The sequence below is a fragment of the Lonchura striata genome, chromosome 28, assembly GCF_050655825.1.
Source record: "Lonchura striata isolate lonStrDom1 chromosome 28, ASM5065582v1, whole genome shotgun sequence".
NCBI lineage: Eukaryota > Metazoa > Chordata > Aves > Passeriformes > Estrildidae > Lonchura > Lonchura striata.
The window spans coordinates 776,123-799,443 of NC_140730.1; the positions used below are offsets into that span (position 1 = coordinate 776,123).

General features: G+C 67.2%; 2 protein-coding genes across 10 annotated transcripts; one reads left to right on the forward strand and one right to left on the reverse strand.

The window, feature by feature from the left end:
- The first annotated feature begins 1,218 nt into the window (after positions 1–1,218).
- On the forward strand, positions 1,219–13,020 carry FCHO1 (FCH and mu domain containing endocytic adaptor 1). Of its 7 annotated transcripts, XM_021551774.4 has the most exons (29): positions 1,219–1,313; positions 2,229–2,285; positions 2,903–2,980; positions 3,609–3,700; positions 3,803–3,877; positions 3,953–4,094; positions 4,196–4,348; positions 5,174–5,278; positions 5,549–5,647; positions 5,732–5,828; positions 6,118–6,162; positions 6,239–6,311; positions 6,529–6,550; positions 6,630–6,684; positions 6,944–7,122; positions 7,194–7,218; positions 7,478–7,540; positions 7,613–7,655; positions 7,758–7,849; positions 7,926–8,519; positions 9,054–9,172; positions 9,735–9,840; positions 9,916–10,027; positions 10,097–10,252; positions 10,595–10,727; positions 10,800–10,999; positions 12,007–12,071; positions 12,156–12,320; positions 12,774–13,020. In XM_021551774.4, the coding sequence occupies exons 3-29, from the start codon at positions 2,954–2,956 to the stop codon at positions 12,794–12,796; spliced, it is 3,060 nt and encodes a 1,019-aa protein (XP_021407449.2). In that variant the 5' UTR covers positions 1,219–1,313; positions 2,229–2,285; positions 2,903–2,953; the 3' UTR covers positions 12,797–13,020. The 7 variants fall into 7 exon arrangements, with proteins under 7 accessions (XP_021407449.2, XP_085418377.1, XP_085418378.1 ...); XM_085562251.1 differs by having other exon boundaries at positions 7,478–7,655; positions 10,094–10,252; XM_085562252.1 differs by having other exon boundaries at positions 7,478–7,655.
- Positions 12,987–23,102, reverse strand: JAK3 (Janus kinase 3). Of its 3 annotated transcripts, none has more exons than XM_085562247.1 (23): positions 22,842–23,101; positions 22,159–22,282; positions 21,950–22,061; positions 21,503–21,648; positions 20,358–20,556; positions 20,076–20,201; positions 19,844–20,001; positions 19,433–19,544; positions 19,163–19,349; positions 18,808–18,932; positions 18,596–18,730; positions 18,430–18,514; positions 18,213–18,340; positions 17,465–17,603; positions 16,909–17,060; positions 16,080–16,230; positions 15,872–16,011; positions 15,489–15,678; positions 14,595–14,719; positions 14,181–14,353; positions 13,923–14,040; positions 13,595–13,705; positions 12,987–13,517 (listed from the first exon to the last, which is right to left on the reverse strand). In XM_085562247.1, exons 1-23 carry the CDS (start codon positions 23,044–23,046, stop codon positions 13,401–13,403), a joined length of 3,258 nt encoding a protein of 1,085 aa, XP_085418373.1. In that variant the 5' UTR covers positions 23,047–23,101; the 3' UTR covers positions 12,987–13,400. The 3 variants fall into 3 exon arrangements, with proteins under 3 accessions (XP_085418373.1, XP_077644889.1, XP_085418372.1); XM_077788763.2 differs by having other exon boundaries at positions 20,274–20,556; XM_085562246.1 differs by having other exon boundaries at positions 20,076–20,556; positions 22,842–23,102.
- Between the last annotated feature and the right edge of the window lie 219 nt (positions 23,103–23,321).

The following is a 23,321-nucleotide window of genomic DNA, read 5'->3' on the forward strand; positions in this document are numbered from 1 at the left end:
AAGCCTCTCAAAGCCCCCCATACCCACCCCCAAATTCCCCTTCGTCCCACCCCCCCAGCCAATCCCAAACGTCCCCTTCCCCAAAAATCTCCTCCTTGCCAGGCCCTTTGCTCCAGCGGGGGTATTTTGGGGAGGGGGCGCAGGGGGGGTCCGGTCCCCTGGAGCCCAGCTGTGACCCCCGGGATCGAGGCTGTCCTCGGGGCTGTCCCTGTCCCCCCAGCCCCCCCCGAGCCCCCCACTCTGCTGTTTCCCAGTGCTCTGACTGGTCCCAGTAGCTTTGGGTTTTGGGGAGGGGTCCCAGCGGGGGCTTCTCCGCCAGTGTCCCCTTTTGGTGGCTGCCGGGACCCGCGGGGACACCGCGGGGACCCCGCGGAGCCGCGGAGGTGACAGCGCCAGCAGGGGCCTGACCCTGGCCGAGCCGTGCCGGGAGCTGGGGAGGGGTCTCCAGCCCAGAGCCTCCGAGCCCACCGGCGCTCCGCGGTGCCACCGGCTGGGCCTGGCGTCGTACCTGCCAGGTGTCGCCGGGACAAAAGGCAGCGTAACTGAAACCGCCGCGTGACGTCCCCGCCGTGCCGGCTCCGGTGGCACCCGCGGGGCCGCCGCGTCCCCCCCATCTCGGCGGGACGTTCGGTGCATTCCCGGCGGGAATAAGGGAACGTCGCCCCCACCGGGAATGTCCCCCGCCCCCCGCCCGGTCCCTGCCCGCGGGGACGCCTCCGTGCCCGCTCCGACAGCTGCGCCGGTGACAGCCGGAGCCGGGCCATGAGCTCAGCGGGGTGCGAGGCACCGGCTGGCACCGGCGGCGGAGGCGGGGGAGACAGTCGGGGACCGCGGGTGCGGTGACAACCGGCGGGGTCGTGGCGGGGGGAGCCGCCGCACCGGGACCAGCACCACGAGCTCGGGGGCCGGAGCGCGTGCGGCGGCTGCAGTCCCGGGGGGGGCGGGGGGGGGGTGTGACAGCCTGGGGAGGGTGACAACCGGGGGACGGCGGCGGCAGCTCCGGTACCGGCAGCTCCGGTATCGGCGGCTCCGGCCGCGCATCTCCCCCCGCGCCGCTCCCGCCGCGGTTCTCGGGGCGGCGGCCGCTTTAAAAATGCAAATCAGCCCCCTCCCCGCGCGCGGCGCGGCGGCGCCTCGACCAATGGGAGGCGGCGGCCGCTGGCTGCGGTCACCGCTGCCGGGCGCGCTGACCAATGGCGACGCGTCTTGGCGGGAGGGGGCGTGGCCAGCTCCGCCCCCGGCGCGGTCCCGGCGCGGTCCCGGCGCGGCGGCGGCGGCGGCGGCGGAGCGGGGCGGGGGCGGCGGCCCCGCAGGTGAGTCCCGCGTCCTGCCCGGAGCGGGCACCGAGCCCCGGCCCCGCACAGGGGGTCCCGTCCTGGAGTGTCCCCGCCGCGCAGCACCCCGGCCCCGCCGTTCCCGCGCGGGTTCCCCCCGCCACCCCCGCAGCATCGCCCTCGCCGGTGTGCGGAGGCGCAGCCCCGTGCCCCCCACCCCCCCACCCGTGATCCCCCCCCGCGCTGTACACCGCGCCCCGCTGCGCCGCACCGTCCCGGAGCCCACCGTTAATAACGTCCCGGTGCACCGTGCAGCCCCCGCTGGCCACGAGCCCGCTCCCGGTGCTGAGGGCGGCCCCCCCGCCGCCTCCCCCCGCTGCAGGTGCAGGGCTCGGTTCTGCGCTTTTCCTCCTTTTTTATTTTCCGGGGTGCACGCCCCGGCTCCCCGCCGTGCTTCCCGTTCCCGGGGGGTTTTGGGACGCGCAGCACCCCCCGCCCCGATCTCCCCCCGCCTTCCCGAACCGGGCCCCCCACTCCGGTCGCCCCGCATCCTCCGGGGGCTCCCCGGCGCCCCGCACTGAAGGTCACGGCTGCGGGTGGCCCGAACCGCCCGGTTTTGGGGAGCGGGGGTCCTGGGGTGGCCCTGCCGCAGTCCCCCCACCCCGCACCCGCCGTCCCGCTCGGGGACTCGGTGGCCGCGGCCACCGGCGGGGACTTTGGCCGGCGGCGCGTTCGTGGCGTTCGCGGCCGCCCGGGGCCGGCGGGGCTGTGGGATTCAGCACCCCCCTCACGACCCCTCCCGGTTTTTCCGCCCCCCGTTTGTCGGGGGGGCCGCGCCGAGCCCGCCCCGCCCGTGACACAGGTGGCGGAGGGACCGGGCAGCGGTGGGGGGGGCTCGGGGCGGGTTTTGGGGGGGCTGCAGCGTTCCCTTACCCCCCCGTTTTACCCCTCCAGACCCCCGACACGCCGAGGATGCTCGGGGGGCCACCGCGAACCCCCAAACAGCCCAGGGTGAGTCGGGGAGGGCCTCCCCGGTGGCACCAACCAGGCGCGAATTTTTGGGGTTTCCTGTTTTTCTCCGGTGCATGATGGGGAGCGGGTTCGGGGGGGCACAGCCCAGGGTGGGGGGCACATCTGGGGTGGGGGGCACATCTGGGGTGGGGGGCACATCTGGGGGTCACCACACTGAGTGCTGGGGGGCTGCTCTGCTCGGGGACCCCCAGCTCGGCAAATCTGGGGAGTGGGGGGTCGGGACACTTGGGTCCTTTCTCCGGTGGGGCGGGGGTTCCCGGGGGGTGCGGGGGTGTCGTGGGGGAGTTTTTTGGGGGGCCCGGGGGCATGGGCAGGGCCGGGTGTGGGAGCAGCCGCCGCCGCACGCAGCAGCCGCTCATTTATTATTTATCTGCGTATCTGGTGTCGGGCCCAGCGCCGCCCCGGTGGCCCCGCCGGTGCCCCCCCCGGTGCCATCCCCGGTGCCCCGGGGTGCCGCACACCTTGGGGAGGGGTCTCTGGAGGAGGACCCCTGCGGTTTCCATGGCCACGGGGATGCGTTTTCCTGGGAAAACCGATAAAACCGGGTGGGTGCGACCCCGCGAAGCCCCCCGGTAAGGCCCCGGTGTCCCCCCCAGGCTGCCGGGAGTTGAGCTGCGGTATCCCCGCGCCGCTGCCCCCCCTCCAAGATGTCCTATTTCACCGAGCACTTCTGGGTAAGCTGGGACCCCCGCCCTTGGGTGCCCCCCGCCCTTGGGTACTCCCCACCCCTCCGTGGGTGCCCCCCATCCTCAGAGACGCACCCCGCCCTTGGGGGAGATGAAGTTTCAAGGCCCCATGCCTTCGTTAATGCTGTTGATTAATTAACTGGGGGGTGGGTGGGGTGGTGGGGGTGGTCTGGGAGTCTCCCAGCTGTGGTGACATCGCTGTGTCCCCCCCCCGCTCCCTGGGGACCCCCAGCCCCGAGGGGGAACAGGGGAAGTCGCGTGGCCGGTGCTTCCTGCTTCATCCGGCAGCTGCCACCACCTTCCTCTTCCTCCTGCCTCAGTTTCCCCTGGGGGTTCACCTGCACACCCAGCGCGGCTGGGGGAGGGGGGGGTCTGAGGTGAAGCCACTTTGTGGGTGGGGGGGCAGCACCCAAAATAACCCCAGGGGTTTTTGGGGTTCAGTCCAGCCCGTCCTGGGGAGCACCTGGGGCAAGTTCTGGGTAGGAGGTGTGGGGTTCAGCACCCCACTTTTGGGGGCTTGGGCCACTCCAGACACTGATCCCGGTGCTCCTGGGGAAAAGGGGTTGTGGGGGGTCCCTTGGGATTTGGGGTCTGAGGTTGGGGGCTCCCCTGGCAGGGCGAGAAGAACCACGGCTTCGACGTCCTCTACCACAACATGAAGCACGGGCAGATCTCCACCAAGGAGCTCGCAGACTTTGTCCGGGAGAGGTACCCGGGGTTGGGGACAACCTGGGGGCTCCCCAAACCCCTGGGGAGGGGTCCCCAAAATCCCAGCTCCACCCCAAATCCCCCTCCCCACCATCCTTCCAGGGCTGCCATTGAGGAGAACTACGCCAAGGCCATGGTGAAGCTGTCAAAGATGGCCACAAACGGGACCCAGCTGGGGTACGGGGGGGTCTGGGACACCTTGGGGTGGCTTTGGGGACCCCGGGTGACCCTTGTGGTGGCCCCCCCGGGCAGGACCTTCGCGCCGCTGTGGGAGGTTTTCCGCATCTCCTCGGACAAGCTGGCCCTGTGCCACCTGGAGCTGATGAAGAAGCTGCACGACCTCATCAAGGAGATCTCGCGCTACGGCGAGGAGCAAGGCCGGGTGCACAAGAAGGTACTGCCGTCCCCTCCCGGCCCTGTCCCAGTCCCCTCCCGGCCCTGTGCCCTCGCTGGGGTGCCCGGGTGGCCCGGCCCACGCCGCTGTGCCCCCGGCAGTCCAAGGAGGAGGTGTCGGGGACGCTGGAGGCCGTGCAGCTCCTGCACGGCGTGGCCCAGCTGCTGCCCAAGTCCAAGGAGAGCTACCACAGCAAGTGCCAGGAGTACGAGCGGCTGCGCAAGGAGGGCACCAGCCAGAAGGAGATCGACAAGGTGGCACCCCCAGCGTCCCTGTGCCCACCCCCCCGCTCTGTGGTCCTGTGTCCCCCTAGGTGCTCCCTGTCACCTGTTGGGGGTTCCTGTCCCTTCCTTGGTGGTCCTTGTGTCCCCCTCAGTGGTCCTTGTCCCCTCGGGGTGCTTTGTGCTCCTCCTCCCTGCGGTCCATGTCACCCCCCTCAGTGGTCCCTGTCCCTTCCCTGGTCATTCTTGGCCCCTCCCTCCATGGTCCTGTTGTCCCACAGTGATCCCTGTCCCTTCCCTCATGGTCCCTATCTTCCTCATGGATGGTCCCTGTCCCATCCCAGCTGTCTCCTGTCCTCCCTGGCTGTCCCCTGTCACCTCTGTGAGGATCCTTGTCCGCACTGTCCCCTGTCCCATTCCTGACGATCCCTGTCCTGTCCCTGCTGTCACCGGCTGTCCCCTGGCTGTCCCCTGTCCCATTCCTGACGATCCCTGTCCTGTCCCTGCTGTCTCCGGCTGTCTCCTGGCTGTCCCCTGTCCCATTCCTGACGATCCCTGTCCTGTCCCTGCTGTCACCGGCTGTCCCCTGGCTGTCCCCTGTCCCCTCCATGACAATCCCTGTCCTGTCCCTGCTGTCACCGGCTGTCCCCTGGCTGTCCCCTGTCCCCTCCATGACAATCCCTGTCCTGTCCCTGCTGTCTCTGGCTGTCTCCTGGCTGTCCCCTGTCCCATTCCTGACGATCCCTGTCCTGTCCCTGCTGTCTCCGGCTGTCTCCTGGCTGTCCCCTGTCCAATTCCTGACGATCCCTGTCCTGTCCCTGCTGTCACCGGCTGTCCCCGTGCCTGACGGTGGCGCAGGCGGAGCTGAAGTCGCGGAAGGCGGGCGAGGCGCTGCGGAGGGCGGTGGACAAATACAACGCTGCCCGCGCCGACTTCGAGCAGCGCATGCTGGACTCGGCCATGGTGGGCACGGGGAGAGGGGTGGGCACTGCTGGGAACCGGGAAAGGGATGGGCACTGGTGGGATTTGGGAAAGGAATGGGCAGTGGTGGGATTTGGGAAGAGATGGGATCCCTGGGCACATCCCACCCACTCCAACTTCCTTCCACACCCACCTGGGTACATCCCACCCATCCCAACCCACCTGGGGACATCCCACCCATCCCAACCCCCTTCCCTGCCGATCCCCGGCGATGTCTCCCCGATTCCTGACCCCTGTTTTTCCCTGCTCCAGCGCTTCCAGGAGGTGGAAGAAGCCCACCTGCGGCATATGAAGGGGCTCATCGGCTCCTACTCCCATTCCGTGGAGGACACCCATGTCCAGATTGGCCAGGTGAGTCGCCAGGTGCATGACCACCTCCCCGTTCCCATTTTCCCTCGTTATTCCATTGCCCCTTCCCCTTTTTTTTCCCCCCAGGTCCACGAGGAGTTCAAGCAGAACGTGGAGAACATCGGCACAGAGATGCTGCTCCGGAGGTTTGCCGAGAGCAAGGGCACAGGGAGAGAGCGGCCAGGTGAGGCTGGGGGGTCCCACCTGGATGGGGGCGGATCCCTGATCCCAGCCAATCCCAGCCTGATCCCAGGTGATCCCAGCCAATCCCAGCCTGATCCTAGCTGATCCCAGCTGATCCCAGCCAATCCTGGCCAATCCCATCTGATCCCGGGTTCATCCCGGCTAATCTCGGCTGATCCCAGGTTGATCCTGGGTTGATCCCAGCTGATCTTGGGTTCATCCCAGCTGATCCTGGGTTGATCCCGGGCTGATCCCGGCTGATCCCGGGCTGATCCCGCTCTCCGTGGCAGGAGCGTTGGATTTCGACGAGTACCGGCTGGCTCCACCGCAGGAAGGCAAGTACGTCTGCATCCAGCCGGGAATGCTGGGGGCTGCAGGGGCCCTTCCTCACCCCTCTCCCGCTTTCCCCAGGACCCAAGAGGAGCCGGAGCAAAGCGTTCCGGATCCCGGGCTTGAGCCGTAAGGAGCGGGAGCGTGACACTGTGTAAGGGCCTCAATCCCGGCGTTCCTGCATCCCAGCGTTCCTGTATCCCTGCATTGTTTCATCCCTGCATTCCCATACCCCTGCATCCCTGCATTCCTGCATCCCTGAATTCCTGCATCCCTGAATCCTTACATCCCTGCATCCTGCATTCCCACATCCCTGCATTCCCACACCCTTCCCCTTCCACCCCCTGACTCTCTCTGTCATTCATTCCCAGGGAATCTCTGGATAACGACATGGTGAGTGTCCCAGTGCCCCGTCCCAGTGCTGCCATTCCCAAACTGGGAGCACTGGGAATGTCAGGGCGTGTCCCCGCAGGGCTGCCCGGAGGTGGACGAGGACGGATTCACTGTGCGCCCGGACATCGCCTGCGGTATCCTTGGCATGGAGCAGGAAAACCAGGAATTTTGGGGGGATCCAAGGGGAATTCCAGCCAGGGATTTTGGTGGATCCAAGGGGAATTCCAGCTGGGGATTTTGGTGGATCCAAGGGGAATTCCAACTGGGGATTTTTAGGGGATCCAAGGGGAATTCCAGAAAGGGATTTTGGTGGATCCAAGGGGAATTCCAACTGGGGATCTTTGGGGGATCCAAGGGGAATTCCAACCAGGAATTGCCTTGACGGGGGCTCAGGTGAGGTGGAGAACCCCGGGTGTTCCTCCAGCGACTCCGACTACGACGAGGACGAACCGCGCAAGTTTTACGTCCACATCAAACCGGTGCAGCCGCCGGAGGCGTCCAGCAGTGCTGAGGCTGCCATGGAGCAGCTCAAGGCCACCGTGGGAAATCTCATCCTGGCCCCCGGCGTCGGGGTGAGCCTGGGGGACCGCGGGGACCCCCGAAATTCCTGGGGTCACCTCACCCCTGTCCCCTTCTCTTGCAGGGCACCGTCAGGAGGCAGGCATCCCGTAAGTGGCACTGTGGGTGTGTGGTGGCCTGGGGAGGAGGTGCCAAGGCTGAGAGCCACTGCTCGGGGACATCACACCCTTCCTGACCCCCTTGGGGACAATGCCACCCTTCCTTAAACCAAATCCTTGGGGACAATGCCACCTTTACTGAGCCCCATTCCCTGTCCGCTTGCTGACCCCTGGGGACACCCCACCCTTCCCGAGCCACCCCAGAGTCCCCCGCGGCTCCGTGTCCCCTCATGGTGACATCCCTTGGCAGGACACGCGGCGCCCCTCACCCCGGCCTGCAGTGACACTGACCCCGAGGGGACACTGGCGGCAGGTGAGACTGGGCTGGAGGTCCTGAGCATTTGGGGGTGCGGGGGGTGCACTGCAGTGTCCCCTCTCCTTGCAGGTGACAGCAGAGGGAGGGGTCTCCCGGCAGCACTGGTGAACAGGTAGGGGACAGGGAGGGATTGGGGTGCCATGGGGTGGCCACCCCCCATCTCTGGGGGGTCCCTGGCGGGCTCTGAGCCCCCCCAACTCCGTCCCTGTCCCAGCGACCCCGGGAAGCCCCCCCAGGACACGCCACCCTTGGCCGCGCTCTTCGGGCCGCCCCTGGAGTCTGCGTTCGAGGCAGAGGAATTTCCGGGTGAGGATTTGGGGGGCTCGGGATGGGAACCCCCCGGCAGCAGGGGGTCCGCACTCTGACCGGGGCTGTCCCGCAGCCCCCCGCCCCTACGTCCTCACCTCGTCCTCGTCGCCCTTCTCCTCGTCCCCGGAGAACGTGGAGGACTCGGGGCTGGACTCGCCCTCGCACCCCGCGCCCGGTCCCTCCCCGGACTCCCGGCCCTGGACCCCGCAACCGGGCACACCGCAGAGCCCCGGCCCCAAACCGGAGCCGCCGCTGCCGCCCCCCGCCAGCACCGCCTGGGCCCCCCGGCCCCGCAGCCCCTCGGGCCGCCTCCCCGAGCCCCCCAACTTCGCCGTTTTCAGCGGCTCCGGCGCCGAGGGGCTCTGGGGGGACGTGGGGGCCGCGCCCCGGGGTCGCGGCCACGGCCTCAGCGGCGCCGCCCCACCAGAAGCGCCCTCGCCGGACCCCTTTGGGGACCCCCCGGCATGGGGCAGACCCCGCAGCCCCGGCGGCGAGCAGCCGCCCCTGACGCGTCCTTCCTCCAACTCGGCCTCCTCCTCGTCCTCCTCGCCGGCACCCCCGAGCCGGGGGGAGTCCTGCAGCCCCTCGCCCTGGGGTTGCCAAGGGCCGGGGACCAGGCGGAGCGCGGGGGGCGCGGCCGGGACCCCCCCGCTGCAGTCGGAGCCGGGTGAGTGGTGGGGGAGCGGCCCCCGTTACCCCTAAATCTGACTGTCCGTGAGCCCCAGCTCTGCCCCCATTATCCTTAACCCTGCACCCCATGGCCTCTACATCTGCCCCCCGTGACCCCAAACTGTGTCCCCCCATTGCCCTGAACTGTGCCCCCTGTGACCCCAAACTGTGTCCCCCCATTGCCCTGGACTGTGCCCCCCGTGACCCCAAACTGTGTCCCCCCATTGCCCTGGACTGTGCCCCCCGTGACCCCAAACTCTGCCCCCCAATTAGTTCCTGGATCCTGGGGTTATTCCTGGATCCTGGGGGTGTTCCTGGATCCCGGGGTTATTCCTGGATTCCCGGGGATGTTCCTGGATCCCGGGGGGATGGTCCTGGATTCCCGGGGATGTTCCTGGATCCCGGGGGGGGTGGTTCCTGGATCCCAGGGATGTTCCAGGATCCTGGGTGGGGGGGGTTCCTGGATCACGGGGCGGGGGGGGGGTCTTGCCGTGTCAGGGCTCTCCCCTCACCCCTACTCGTGCCCCCCCAGATTCTGTGCCCCCCTGGCCCAGCGCTGCCCCCCGGGACGTTCCTCTGGTGGCCCCCCCACGCCGCTCCCGCACCAAGCGGCCGCCGGCCGGGCCGGCCGCGGGCAGCAACAGCGACCTGGTGCGGGGCTGGGCCGGGGGGCGCGGGGACCCCGGGGGGCGCGGGGACCCCGGGGGGCGTGGGGACCCCGGGGGGCGCGGGCAGACACGCTCCGGCTTCCCAGTGCTGCTAGGATGGGAATTGCAGACTGGGAAGGGGGGAGATTCCCTGGGGAAGGAGAAGGGGGGAGGTGAGGGGGGGTGGGAATACAGGAATTCAGGGATGGAAGGATGTGGGAATTTGGGGTGCGGGACTGTGGGAATTTGGGGCTGTGGGAATTTGGAGGCTGTGGGAATTCGGGGGGTGTGGGAATTTGGGGCTGTGAGAATTTGCGGGGTGTGGGAATATGGGGGGTGTGTGAATTCGGGGGGTGTGGGAATTTGGGGATGTTGGAATTCGGGAACGCAGGAATTCAGGGACACGGGGTGAAGGGATATAGAGTTTGGGAGTTCAGGCATTGGGGCTGTAGGATTTGGGAATTCGGGGGTATGCAGGGATTTTGGGAGTGCAGGGGTACGCGGGGATGCAGGGATGTGGAATTCGGGGTGCAGACACCCACCCCCACCCCACCTTGCCCCGGTAGTCACGCTCGCTGAGCCCCTCGCCCTCCTGGAGCTGCGGTCCCTCGCACTCGGCGCCCGCCAGCCTGGGCGAGCGTGGCTTCTTCTCAGTGGCCCCGCCAGCGCTCGGTGCGTGCCGGGGGGATTCTGGAGGGCTGGGCTGGGGGTCCCAGCCTTGCGCTGACCCCTCTGCCCCCTCCCCAGGGCTGTCGCGCGGTCCCAGCCCCGTGGTGCTGGGCTCGCAGGACGCGCTGCCCGTGGCCACCGCCTTCACCGAGTACGTCCACGCTTATTTCAAGGGGCACGACGCTGACAGGTACGGGGGTCCCGGGGGTCTCCGTGTGCTTCCCGAGGCGTGCCCTGAGCCCCGGCGTGTCCCCAGCAGCTGCCTGGTGAAGGTGACCGGGGAGCTGACCATGTCCTTCCCCGCCGGCATCGTTCGCGTGTTCGGTGGCCCCGCGGTGCCGCCCGTGCTCAGCTTCCGCCTGCTCAACGCCGGAGCCATCGAGCAGTTCCTGCCCAATGCCGAGCTGCTCTACAGGTGCGGGTTTTGGGGTACCGGAGGGCACAGGGAGTTTGGGAGGTGATGGATGCAGGGATGGGGGCGAGTTTTGGGATGCAGGGGGTGCCTGGGGGAGACAGGGGGCTTGGGAGGTGGTGGGGCAGGGATGAGGGTGGGTTTTGGGGGTTCCAGGGGTCTGAGTGACCCGGAGATGCAGGGATGGGGAGCTGGCTATTGGGATTGGGGACTTTCGGGGGTCTGGGCATGCTGGGAATGCAGCGATGGGTAGCTGAGCTTTGGGGATCCCTGTGCTCTGGGTACCGGGGTGCCGGGTTCTGGGGGCACCCAGACCCTTCAGCCCCTCTACCCCCACACCCCCAGCGACCCCTCCCAGAGCGACCCTAGCACCAAGGACTTCTGGCTGAACATGGCAGCGCTGACCGGGCACCTGCAGAAACAGGCGGAGCAGAGCCCGGCCGCCTCCTACTACAACGTGGCTCTGCTCAAGTACCAGGTGAGCCCTGCTGGGCACCCACCCTGGGCATGGGAAGGGCTCGGTGCCCCCCTAAACCCCCTCGATGTGCAGTTCTCGCGGCTGGGCCCCAGCTCGGCGCCGCTGCGGCTCTGCGTGCACTGGGACTGTGCGCCCGGGGCCACGCGTGTCAGCGTGGAGTACGGCTACAACGCGGCCGCCCTGGCACTGCCCGTGCCCCTCGGCAACGTGCACGTCCTGCTGCCCGTGGAGGAGCCCCTGAGCAACCTGCGGCTGCAGCCCGCGGCCAGCTGGTAACGGGAGCAGGAGCCGGGGAGGGAGCGGGAACGGGAACGGGAATGGGAATGGGAATGGGAATGGGAATGGGAATGGGAGTGGGAAAGGGAATGGGAATGGGAATGGGAATGGGAATGGGAATGGGAATGGGAGCGGGAACGGGAATGGGAACGGGAATGGGAGCGGGAAAGGGAATGGGAATGGGAATGGGAGCGGGAAAGGGAATGGGAATGGGAGCGGGAACGGGAATGGGAATGGGAGCGGGAAAGGGAATGGGCATGGGAATGGGAATGGGAGCAGGAATGGGAATGGGAATGGGAGCGGGAACGGGAATGGGAACGGGAATGGGAGCGGGAAAGGGAATGGGAATGGGAATGGGAGCGGGAAAGGGAAAGGGAATGGGAGCGGGAACGGGAATGGGAATGGGAATGGGAATGGGAGCGGGAAAGGGAATGGCAATGGGAATGGGAGCGGGAACGGGAATGGGAATGGGAGCGGGAACAGGAATGGGAATGGGAACGGGAATGGGAATGGGAATGGGAATGGGAGCGGGAACAGGAATGGGAATGGGAATGGGAGCAGGAACGGGAATGGGAGCGGGAAAGGGAATAGGAATGGGAATGGGAATGGGAGCGGGAATGGGAACGGGAACAGGAATGGGAACAGGAACAGGAATGGGAATGGGAACGGGAGCGGGAACGGGAACAGGAATGGGAATGGGAACGGGAACAGGAATGGGAATGGGAATGGGAATGGGAACGGGACCCCAAACCTTCACAGGGTTCATGACGCAGGGCTGGGAACCCCAAACTCCCCCAGGGTGGGGGAACACAGGACTGGGGGTCTTGAACTTCCCTGAGATGGCGACCACAGGAGTGGGGTCCTGAATCTTCTCCCCAGGGTGGGAGAAGGGGACCCTAGACTGGGAAATGGGGACCCCGATGGGGTAAGGGAAGCAGGGATGTGTGGCACGGGCTGGATTTTGGGGGTGTGGGGGCTTGAGCACACCCCCTTATCCCGGCAGGAACCTGGAGGAGAAGCGGCTGCTCTGGAAGCTGCTGGACGTCCCCGGTGCCCCGGGGCAGGGAGGTGAGGCCGGGCCCGCCCTGCTCGGGGCTCACGGGGTAGGGGGCTCCGCTTTGCGACCCCCCAACCCCTGCGCTGTCCCCCCAGGCTGTGGGCGGCTCTCGGCCAGCTGGGAGCCGCTGGGGGGTCCCAGTAAGCCCAGTCCCGTGGCCGCCCAGTTCAGCAGCGAGGGCAGCACCTTGTCGGGAGTGGAGGTGGAGCTGGCGGGCGCCGGGTACCGCATGTCGCTGGTCAAGAAGAGGTTTGCTACAGGTACGGCCGTGGGGGGGGACGGGGACGGGGTTAGAGGGTCCCTTCCCCACAGCCTTGGGGGGTGAGGGGTGCTCTCCCCGTCCCCTGGGTCCTGGGGGAGCAGGGGGTTTCTTCCCTGGTGTGCTCAGGGTCCCTTCCCTGGGGTATTTTAGTGTCCTTTCCCTGCTCTTTGGGGTGCTCAGGAGTGCCTTTTCTGCTCTGTGGGGTTCATGGGGTCCTTTTCCTCCTCTTTGGGGTGCTCAGGGTCCCTTCCCTTGGGTAACCCCTTCTCTTTGGGGTTCATGGGGTCTCTTTCCTGCACCTTGGGGTGCACTTGGTCCCTTCCCTGGGCTATTTAGGGTCCTTTTCCTGCTCTTTGGGCTGCCCGAGGTCACCCTTTTCGGTGCTGGCACCGAGCTCTGGCCGCTGGGCAGTGCCGTGCCTCCCTCCTCTGTGCCCACCTTTCCTCCGCAGGGATTTACCTGGCGGGGTCCTGAGCGGCTCCCGGACCCCCCCGGACCCCCCCGGGCTTCTCCCGTGGTTGTGTGAATTGGAAACACTGGATAGAGGCGGCCTGGGGAGGGGGCACCGCCTCCTCCTCCTCCTCCTCCTCCTCCTCCTCCTGTCCCCGCGTCGCCTCCTGCTCCCCCCCGCCGCCCTCCCCTGTGCTGTGAAGGGAGCAGGAGCTGCTCTTTTATTAAACACTTTATTTTCTAATAAATTCCCCCCCCGCCGGCTCCTGCCTCCCTCCTGCCGCGGCACCAATCCCATATCGCCATAGTCTCACATTCCCATATTCCCATAAATCCCATATTGCCGTAAATCCCATAAATCCCATATTCCCATAAATCTCACATGCCCACATTCCCAGAAATCCCACATTCCCATAAATCCCATATTCCTATATTCCCATAAATCCCACATTCCCACATTCCCATATTCCCATATTCCCATCCCAATTCTGCCATGGAGGTGGGGAGGGCAAGTAAAAAAGCGTGGAAAAGCTGAAGAGATGGGGAGGCTGCGTCCCCCCAGAGTGCCCCCTCAAAGTACCGGGAAGCATCACCATGGATCGGGGTCCCGATGGGATTCTGGGCGGGGCTACCCCCGGGTTTTGCTCCGCGCATTCCGCAGCGCCTCGATTTTGGGGGACAGCTCCCCAAAAGTGGGTCTGGCGCCGGGGGCAAAGGCCCAGCAGCTCAACATCAGCGTGTACACCTGGGGGGGACAAGGGACATCAGGGGAGGAAGGGCACCCCGGGGAACCCCCCGCCAGCCCCGGGGCAGCGGTGTCACCTCCGAGGGACAGCCGCTGGGAGCCGGGAGCCGCCGGTTGTCCTTGAGGAGCTCCAGCAGGTGGCAAATGATCTGCGCCGGCCTCGCGGTGCCCATCATCCGCAGGAATTCCTGCGGGCACGGGCGCTCCCGTGAGCTCCGGGACACCCGGGAGCTCCAGGAGTACCAGAAGCACCGGGACACCCGTGAGCACCGGGACACCCGGGAGCACCGGGACACCCGGGAACACCGGGACACCCGGGAACACCGGGACACCCGGGAACACCGGGAGGGCCACGCGGGGCTCGTCCCAGAGGGAATGACCCCTCCTTTTCAGGGAAAACGTCACCTCCGAGGGGCTCCTGCTCTTGGAGCTGTAGGTGAAGAGCTCGTAGAGGAGCACCCCGAAGCTCCAGGTGTCGGAGGCACAGGAGAAGATGTTGTCAGCCAGGGATTCCGGAGCATACCTGCAGGGAAAAATGGATTCTGGGCTCTGGGGAAAGGGGATCCGGAGCCCTGGGAAAAGTGGATTCTGAGCCCCGGGAAAAGCAGATCCTGAGCCCCCAGTGCCGCTGGAATTCCAGCCCTCCCCGTCCGCTCCCCTCACCAGAAAACAGGGCTCTGGCCGGGCTCCCGCACCACGTAGTAATCCTTGTCCTGCGGGAGCAGCTTGGCCAGCCCGAAGTCGCCGATCTTGACGTGGCTGTCGCTTTCCACCAGGATGTTCCTGCTCGCCAGGTCCCGGTGCACGCAGCGCTGCGCCCCCAGGTACTCCATGCCCTGCCGGGAGGCGGCTGCTGAGGGCAGCGGGGACACGGCAGCGTCCCAGGGCTGGGCAACCCGCGGGTGAGTCCCCGGGGGCTCATCCCGGCTGGACACCGGGTGACCCACGGCATTGCTCTGGCCAGGACAGAGCGGCTGGCAGGGGCTGGCCACCACCCGTGGGTGGCCCTTGGCATCGCTCCGGCTCCATCCCGGGACAGCAGCACCCCCGTTTTCCCCGTGCCCGCCCCGACCCCACCTTGCAGATCTGCCAGGCGTAGAGGAGCAGCGTGCCGTGCTCCAGGCGGGGCTGGTTCTTCTGCAGGAAATCCCGCAGGCAGCCGTTGGGCAGGAACTCCATCACCAGCCGCAGCCCGCGCATCCCTGCGGCCAAACCAGCACCGCCGTGGCCGGAGCCGGCATCGGGGATCCGCTCCCTGCCCCATTCCTGCCCCTTCCCTGCCCCATTCCCTGTCCCATTCCTGCCCCATTCCCTGCCCTATTCCCTGCCCCATTCCCCGCCCCATTCCCTGCCTGCTCCCTGCCCCTTTCCTGCCCCATTCCTGCCCCATTCCTGCCCCTTCCCTGCCCCATTCCCTGCCCCATTCCCTGCCCCATTCCTGCCCCATTCCCTGCCTGCTCCCTGCCCCATTCCCCGCCCCATTCCTGCCCCATTCCTGCCCCATTCCCTGCCTGCTCCCTGCCCCATTCCCTGCCCCATTCCTGCCCCATTCCCTGCCTGCTCCCTGCCCCATTCCTGCCCCATTCCTGCCCCATTCCTGCCCCATTCCTGCCCCATTCCTGCACCATTCCCTGTCCGCTCCCTGCCCCTTTCCTCACCCCATTCCTGCCCCATTCCCTGCCTGCTCCCTGCCCCTTTCTTTGCCCCTTTCCTTGACCCATTCCCTGCCCCATTCCCAGTGTTCCCTTTCCCATTCCCTGTCTGCTCCCTGCCCCTTTCCTTGCTCCATTCTTGCCCCATTCCCAGTGTTCCCTAATCCCAGCCCTGCTCCCTACTCCATTCCCAGCCGCATTCCCTGCCCCATTCCCAGTGTTCCCAACCCCATTCCCAGCCCCATTCCTACCCCATTCCCAGTGTTCCCAGCCCATTCCCAGTGTTCCCAGCCCCATTTCAGCCCCATTCCCAGCTCACCACGGCTGTAGCAAACACCCCGGTACCGGACAATGAAGTCGTGCTGCAACGAGTGCAGGATTTGGATCTCCCGCTCAAAATCCCGAATTTCCTTGGCCGAATCCTGCTGCAGCTTCTTCACCGCCACCAGTTCGCCCGTGCTGTCGCCCAGGGGGTCGTAGCGGCACAGCTCCACGCTCCCGAAATTCCCCTGGGTGCAGGGAACTGGATGTTGGGGTGCCCCCACATTCCCAGCACCTCATCCCTCCCAAAATGCCCCAGCACAGAGGGGGATGCTCAGGAATTGCTTCTCAGCACAGCTAGGATGTCCCACACCCCAAATCCGGGAAGGGAGGAGCAGCTATGCTGAGTTTTGGGGTTCGGGGTCTCTCCTGTGCCCCCACCTTGCCCAGCAGCGAGATGTACTTGAGGTGTCGCTCCTGGAAGTGCTCGGGATCCTGGCTCATGGCGAGGGAATCGTGTCCCCAGAAGCCGTCCCGGAGCGTCACATCCGTGAGGGACAGGTCCGAGAGCAGCTCGTAGTCTGTGGGAGGGAGGGGTGAGGCTGCTGCGGGGTCCCCCCGTGCCCCCCCAGCCCGTCCCGGCGCCCACCGGAGGTGATGAGGCTGTTGAGGTCGCGGATGAGGGCGCGGAAGCAGGGCCGGCGCTGGGGCTCGTACTCCATGCACTGGGCCACCAGCGTGGCCAGCTCCGGCCACTTGGGAGCCGGGAGCTGCTGGCATCCCTGGTAGAATTCCAGCTTCTGTGGGAGAGGGGGATCAGGGGGTGTGGGACCCCCAAAGAGCCCCCAAGTGGCTCTGAGCTGGGGGAGGGTGCAGCGGGATGGGGCAGGAGAGGTGGGATGGGAATATGGGATTGATGGGATGGGATTGGGCAAGGAAGAAGGGCTGGGATGTAGCAGGAAGGGACAGGAGGGTTGGGGAAGGAAAGTCTGGATACAGTGGGATGGGAGGAAGGGTTGGGATCAAGTGGGATGGGACAGGAGGGGCAGGATGGGGCAGGAGGGGCAGGAGGATCGGGATCCATGGGGTAGGAGGATTGGGATCCAGCAGGATGGGGCAGCAGGATCAGGATCTAGCGGGATGGGGCAGCAGGATCGGGATCCAGCAGGATGGGGCAGCAGGATCGGGATCTAGCGGGATGGGGCAGCAGGATCGGGATCCAGCAGGATGGGGCAGCAGGATTGGGATCCAGCGGGATGGGGCAGCAGGATCAGGATCCAGCAGGATGGGGCAGCAGGATTGGGATCCAGTGGGATGGGGCAGCAGGATTGGGATCCAGTGGGATGGGGCAGCAGGATTGGGATCCAGCGGGATGGGGCAGCAGGATTGGGATCCAGCGGGATGGGGCAGCAGGATCGGGATCTAGCGGGATGGGGCAGCAGGATTGGGATCCAGCGGGATGCTGGGATCAGCCTCACCCTCTGGGGCTCCAGCAGGCTCAGGGGCATGTTCCCCCCGCTGAAGATCTCCCAGAGGGTGGCTCCGAAGCCCCACTTGTCGGCCGGCAGCGCCAGGCTCCCGGGGTTGCTGACACACTCGGGGGCCACCCATGGGATCCTCTCCACCAGCACTGTGGGGTGCCCAGCCCCACTCAGCACCCACGGGGGGGTCCGGCATCCTCAGGACCTCCCAGGAACACCCCAGACCCCCTCACTCACTGTCCCGGGCCAGGATTGTGACACTGAGCCCAGGGTGGTTGAGTTTGGTGAAGGGGATTCATAACCCACAGCCAGGACCCCAAACCCACTGCCAGGACCCCAGACCCACAGCCAGGACCCCAAACCCACTGCCAGGACCCCAGACCCACAGCCAGGACCCCAAACCCATTGCCAGGACCCAAACCCGGAGCTGGGATCCAGATCCCACAGCCAGGATTCCCCATGGAGGATGAACACAGGACCCCCCAGCCAAAGCCAGAAGCCCAAGCCCAGCACCCCAGGCCCCCCCGGGATGCCCCCGGGACCCCTCACTCACTGTCCCGGGCCAGGACGGTGACGCTGACCCCGGGGTCATTGAGTTTGATGAAGGGGGGGCTCCCCCGGGCCGTGTCTCCCTCCCGTGCCAGCAGCACCTTCTTAGCAGAGACGTTCCCGTGCGGGATCTTCTTGTCCTCCTGGACGGGGGGAGAGGGGTCGGGACCCCCAGGGTGGTCCCACACACTGGGGTGGGCTGGGGGAGCACCGGGGGTGGGAGGGGGCTGTGGGGGCTGCGGGATGGGGATCCAGGGGATCCAAGGGGTGTGGATGTGTGGGAGATGTGGGATGTGGAATGCATCCATGGGATTTGTGGGGTATGGATATTTGGGATCTGTGGGGTGTGTGGGATCCATGGGACGCAGACACATGGGATCTGTGGGATCCACAGGACATGCACACATGGGATCCATGGGATATAGATGTGTGGGATCCATGGGACGCAGACACATGGGATCTGTGGGATCCACAGGACAGGCACACACGGGATCCATGGGATATGGATGTGTGGGATCCATGGGACGCGGACACATGGAATCTGTGGGATCCACAGGACAGGCACACACGGGATCCATGGGATATAGATGTGTGGGATCCATGGGACGCAGACACATGGGATCTGTGGGATCCACAGGACAGGCACACACGGGATCCATGGGATATGGATGTGTGGGATCCATGGGACAGGGACACGGGAAAGCCACGGAACGTGGCCAGCTGGGAGCCGCAGAACGCCAGCGTGGGCTCACCAGGTAGTTGAGGGCGTAGGCCAACTGCTTGGCCACCGTCAGCTTCCAGCCAGTGGTCACCGCGCCCCGGTTCTTGCGCAGGTACAGGTCCAGGGGCCCGTGCCGGACGTACTCCTGCACCATCACACCTGGGGGCCGCCCGGGGGTCAGGGGTGCCCACGCTGGGCTCAGGGGCGCCCAGGTGGCCACTGTGGCCACCACCCCGCCGGACACTCACTGTCCTTTCCGAGGCTGACGCCGTGCAGCAGCACCAGGTGTTTGTGCGAGAGCTGGCTCATGGTGCTGGCGGCCTCCAGGAAGGACTGGGACAGGGACAGATGGCTCAGGGCGGGCCTTAGGGACCCCTAGGTGACATCGTGGAGGTGGCAGCGCCACCCCCTCACCTCCAGGCAGTTGCGGTGGCTGCTGTCCATGACCTTGAGCACCACAGGGGTCTGGCGGGGTCCGTCCTCCTCGTCCTGCTCCCTTTTGACGCCTTTGTAGATCTGGGTGAAGGAGCCCTGGCCCAGGCTCTCACCCTGGAGGACAAGGGGACATTGCCAGGGGGTCCGTGTCCCCCCGTGCCACCCCCCCGTGGCCCTGCCCTGCCCCATACCCATGTCAGGCTCTGGGGGTCAATCTTGTGGAACATCATCTGGTGGAGGCTGCGGCGCTGGGGGGCAGGAGGGGAGCCGGGGGGACAGGGGACCCCGCTCCGAACGATCAGCAGGTTGGACTTCTCTGGGGGGCCAGAGGGGGCATGAGGGGGGGCTTGGGCAGGGGACCCCCGCCCGGTGACCTCACACAGCCGCCCTGTGATGTCACAGCCACTCTGTGACAGCACATCTGCTCTGTGACATCACAGCAACTCTGTGACGTCACAGCCGCTCCGTGACGTCACTCAGCCCTGTGACCTCACAGCTTGCTCTGTGACTTCACATCCCGCTCTGCCATGCCCCCCCCGGTGTCACCTTTGGGCCGGGGAGGACAGGCGACCTCCAGGCGCATTGGTGCCCCCTCGGCCTGCAGCCCCCGGTGCCCGTAGGTGCCCAGCAGCTCCCGCAGGCTGCAGAACCGCCGCGCCACCCCCGAGAGCCACAGGTGCCCATCCTCGTCCCGCCGGATCCGGCACCGCTTGTAATCCCGGCCGGAGCGGGTCTGGGAGGGGGAAGCACCGGGATCAGCACCCCGGACACCCCCCGGGACCTCCCGGCACCCCTGCCACCGTCCGGGGCTCTCACCTGGACGCACACAGTCAGCAGGTAACTGTCAAAGTCCTGGGGGCTGCGGCGCAGCAGGAACAGCCCCGGGGCACCCCCGGCCGCCTCCAGCTTGTTCACCGCGAACTCGGCGCTGCCAAGGGCGGGGATGGCCGCGGTGCCCCTCGGGGGCATCGCGGGCACCCCCTGTGCCCACCCCTGTGCCAACCCCTGTGTCCACCCCTGTGCCAACCCTTGTGCCCGTGGCCACCCCTGTGCCCACCCCCCCGTGCCCACCCCCCTGTGCCCACCCCTCGTGCCCACCCTCTGTGTCCACCCTTCCCCAAACCCAGCAGGTCCCCGTGGGGACCCGCCCGTGCCGGGGGTGGTTCCGTCCCCTCCCTCCCCGCGTCCCCTCGCACTCGGGGGTGCCCAGCGTATCCCGGTGCCCACCTGATGGGCCCGTGGCACTGGTTCTCCAGGTCCTCCAGCAGCCGCGGAGGTGCCACCTCCCTGCAGAAGTAGTGCTGGGCATCCGCCGTCAGCCGGTAGTAGCCATCGAGCAGAGCCACGAAGGAGCGAGCCTCCCGCAGCGTGGCGAACTCCACCTCCTGCGCCATCCTCGGCGTCACCCCCTTGTCCCCTGCCGCCCCCCCTGAGCTCCCCAAACCCTTCCCGAGCTCACCAGCACCCGGTTGTCCGCCTTGGTGACGGTGACCAGCCGGTTCTCCACGGGGCCGCCGTCTCGGCTCGCCGCCTGCTTGATGCTGATGTCGGCGATGTCGGGGAAGTCGCAGAAGTGCTGGCGACTCTGCGAGGGGACAGAGCGAGTGACGAGCCCGTCCCGCAGCGCCCCGCAGCGCGGCCCGCCGCCCCGGAGCACCTCGGAGCCGCCGCAGCTCCAGGCCACGCCGCCGTCGCCGGACACGTGGATGGCGACGGGCGCGGCGGAACCGGGGGAGCGCACGTGGAAAATCTCCTCGCTGCGGCGGCGCTGGAGCCGCTCCAGGTCCAGCAGGTACTTCAGCTTCAGCTGCGGCCCGTCCGTGTGGCAGCCCCCGAGGCGCCGCAGGGATTTGCCGAAGCGGCGGCGGAGGCGCTTGCGGGTCACGAAGTTGTGCTGCTGGATCTGCGAGCGCAGCGGCGCCGGCAGGCACGACTTGTAGCTGCGGGGAGCGGAGAGGCGTGTCCCCGGGGCTACCGGGCTGTCCCCGGGGCTACCGGGCTGTCCCCGGGGGTACCGGGCTGTCCCCGGGGCTACCGGGCTGTCCCCGGGGGTACCGGGATGTCCCTGGGGCTACCGGGCTGTCCCCGGGGCTACCGGGATGTCCCCGGGGGTACCGGGATGTCCCCGGGGGTACCGGGCTGTCCCTATGGGTGTCACACTGTCCCTGGTGGTGCCGGGCTGTCCCGGGGCTACCGGGCTGTCCTCGGAGGTACCGGGCTGTCCCCGGGGCTACCGGGATGTCCCCGGGGGTACCGGGCTGTCCTCGGGGCTAACGGGATGTCCCCGGGGCTACCGGGATGTCCCCGGGGCTACCGGGATGTCCCCGGGGGTACCGGGATGTCCCCGGGGCTACCAGGCTGTCCTCGGGGCTAACGGGATGTCCCCGGGGCTACCGGGATGTCCCTATGGGTGTCACACTGTCCCTGGTGGTGCTGGGCTGTCCCCGGGGCTACCGGGCTGTCCCCGGGGGTACCGGGATGTCCCCGGGGCTACCGGGCTGTCCCCGGGGGTACCGGGCTGTCCCCGGGGCTACCGGGCTGTCCCCGGGGGTACCGGGCTGTCCCTATGGGTGTCACACTGTCCCTGGTGGTGCCGGGCTGTCCCCGGGGGTACCGGGCTGTCCCTATGGGTGTCACACTGTCCCTGGTGGTGCCGGGCTGTCCCCGGGGGTACGGGGCTGTCCCCGGGGGTACCGGGCTGTCCCCAGGGGTGTCACACTGTCCCCATGGTGCCACACACGGGATTCAGGCTGTCCCCAGCCATGCCGGGCTGTTCCGAGGGGTGCCACACTGTTGCCATGGGTTTCGGGCTGTCCCCAGCCATGCCGGGCTGTCCCCAGGGGTGTCCCCCTGTCCCCAGGGGTGTCCCCCTGTCCCCTGTCTCACCTGACGTGGCTGCAGACCTGCGCGGGGCTCTGCCGCTGCTCCTTGGCGATGCGCAGCATGTCCAGCACGGCCAGGCTCAGGCACTGCTCTTGCGTGGGCAGGCTCAGCCCCACGGCCACGCGGCCCCCGATGAAATCGCTGCGGGACTGGGAGGGCCACGAGGCTCGGGGGGGCTCTCCCATCTCCCAAGACCCCCCCCAGCTGTGCTCGTGTCACCCTCGTGTCCCAGAGCCCCCTGGAGTCGCATCCTGCCCAGGCTCTGCCTCCCTGTCCCTGCAGCGTGTCCCCTGGGGAACAGTGACCCCATCCCGGCAGTTTGGGCAACCACTGTGGGGTGTCCACGAGCAGCTCCAGGTGAGCCACCGAAGAGGATCCACATGCCCAGGCACCGGTGGGTGCAGGAGGAGGATGAGGAGGAGGAGAAGGAGCCAGGCTGGCAGCGCTCACCTGGGCGAACAGGTAATCAATGACGGGGTAGTCCAGGACGGGGCTGGCCCGGCCATTCAGCAGCTGGAAGCGGTGGGACTGTCCCAGTCCGCACCAGTTGGGGAAGAAGAACCTGATGGGGACAGTGGAGGGGTCTCAGGGCTGCGCCCCCCAGAGAACACAACCCCAGGAGCTGTCAGGGAAGGACGGGAGCCGCGATGGGGCTGCACCTGATCCTGTACACCACGACCTGGCTGCAGGACTCATCCACGGTGAACATGTGGTTTGGGGGGAACCAGCAGCTCAGGTCCTCGGTGGCCAGGGCGAAGAGCGGGTGGCACACGGGCAGCACGCCTGGGCACCGGCAGCAGGGCTGGGACCCAAGCCCATGGACGGGGCTCAGGGTTCAGACCCCACATCCACAGCCACGATCCCCCGTCAAGGATGTGCACAGGACCCTGAGCCCATCGCCGGGATCCTGAGCTCGCAACTGCAACCCAAGCCCACAGCCAGGACCCAAACCCCACAGCTGGGATTCAGGAGCCCACTTTGATCTAAGTACAGGACCTTGAGCCCAGAACCAGCACCCCAAACCCATTGTCAGGGCCCCAAACTCAGAGCTGGAACCCCAAGCTCATAGCCAGGACCAGAACCCCACTGCTGGGATCTAGAGCCCACAGACAGAATTCCCTGCTAAGCATGAGCACAGAACCCCATTCCCACATCCCGGACCCCATTCCCACATCCCGGACCCCATTCCCACACCCGGACCCCATTCCCACATCCCGGACCCCATTCCCACACCCGGACCCCATTCCCACATCCCGGACCCCATTCCCACATCCGGACCCCATTCCCACACCCGGGCCCCACAGGCAGGCGGGTGCCCCGAGCCGCCGGGCCCGGCGCTCACCGCAGGCTTTGGCAGCGCGCACGCAGAGCTCCTCGGCCGTGTACTCGCCGAAGGTGAAGCTGAGCGTGCCCGCGGCGCTGCCCGGGGCCCGGCGCGGGGCCGGTGCCCGGTGGTACAGGAACACCTGCAGGGTGCCGCTCTCGGCCGAGGAGAGGCTGTAGGACCGGCCCCCGATCAGCGGCGTCTCCTCGCCCAGCGGGGCCATGGCGGGCGCTGCAAGGGGAGGGGGGCTCGCAGTGACCCCCACCCTCAGCCCTGCGATGAGCCCCTCCTGGGAAGGACGGAGGGGAAACTGAGGCACGCGGTTGGATATTTCTCCCCCCCCCACCAGCCTGTCCCACCCTTCTGGCCGCTCCTCCTCCGCCTCAGGGCTCCCGGTTCGAGCAGGGAGGACCAGGCTCCATCCCCGCTTCCATCCCGCTCATCCCGGCTCCATCCCGGTTCCATCCCCGTTCCATCCCAGGTCCATCTCGGGTCCAT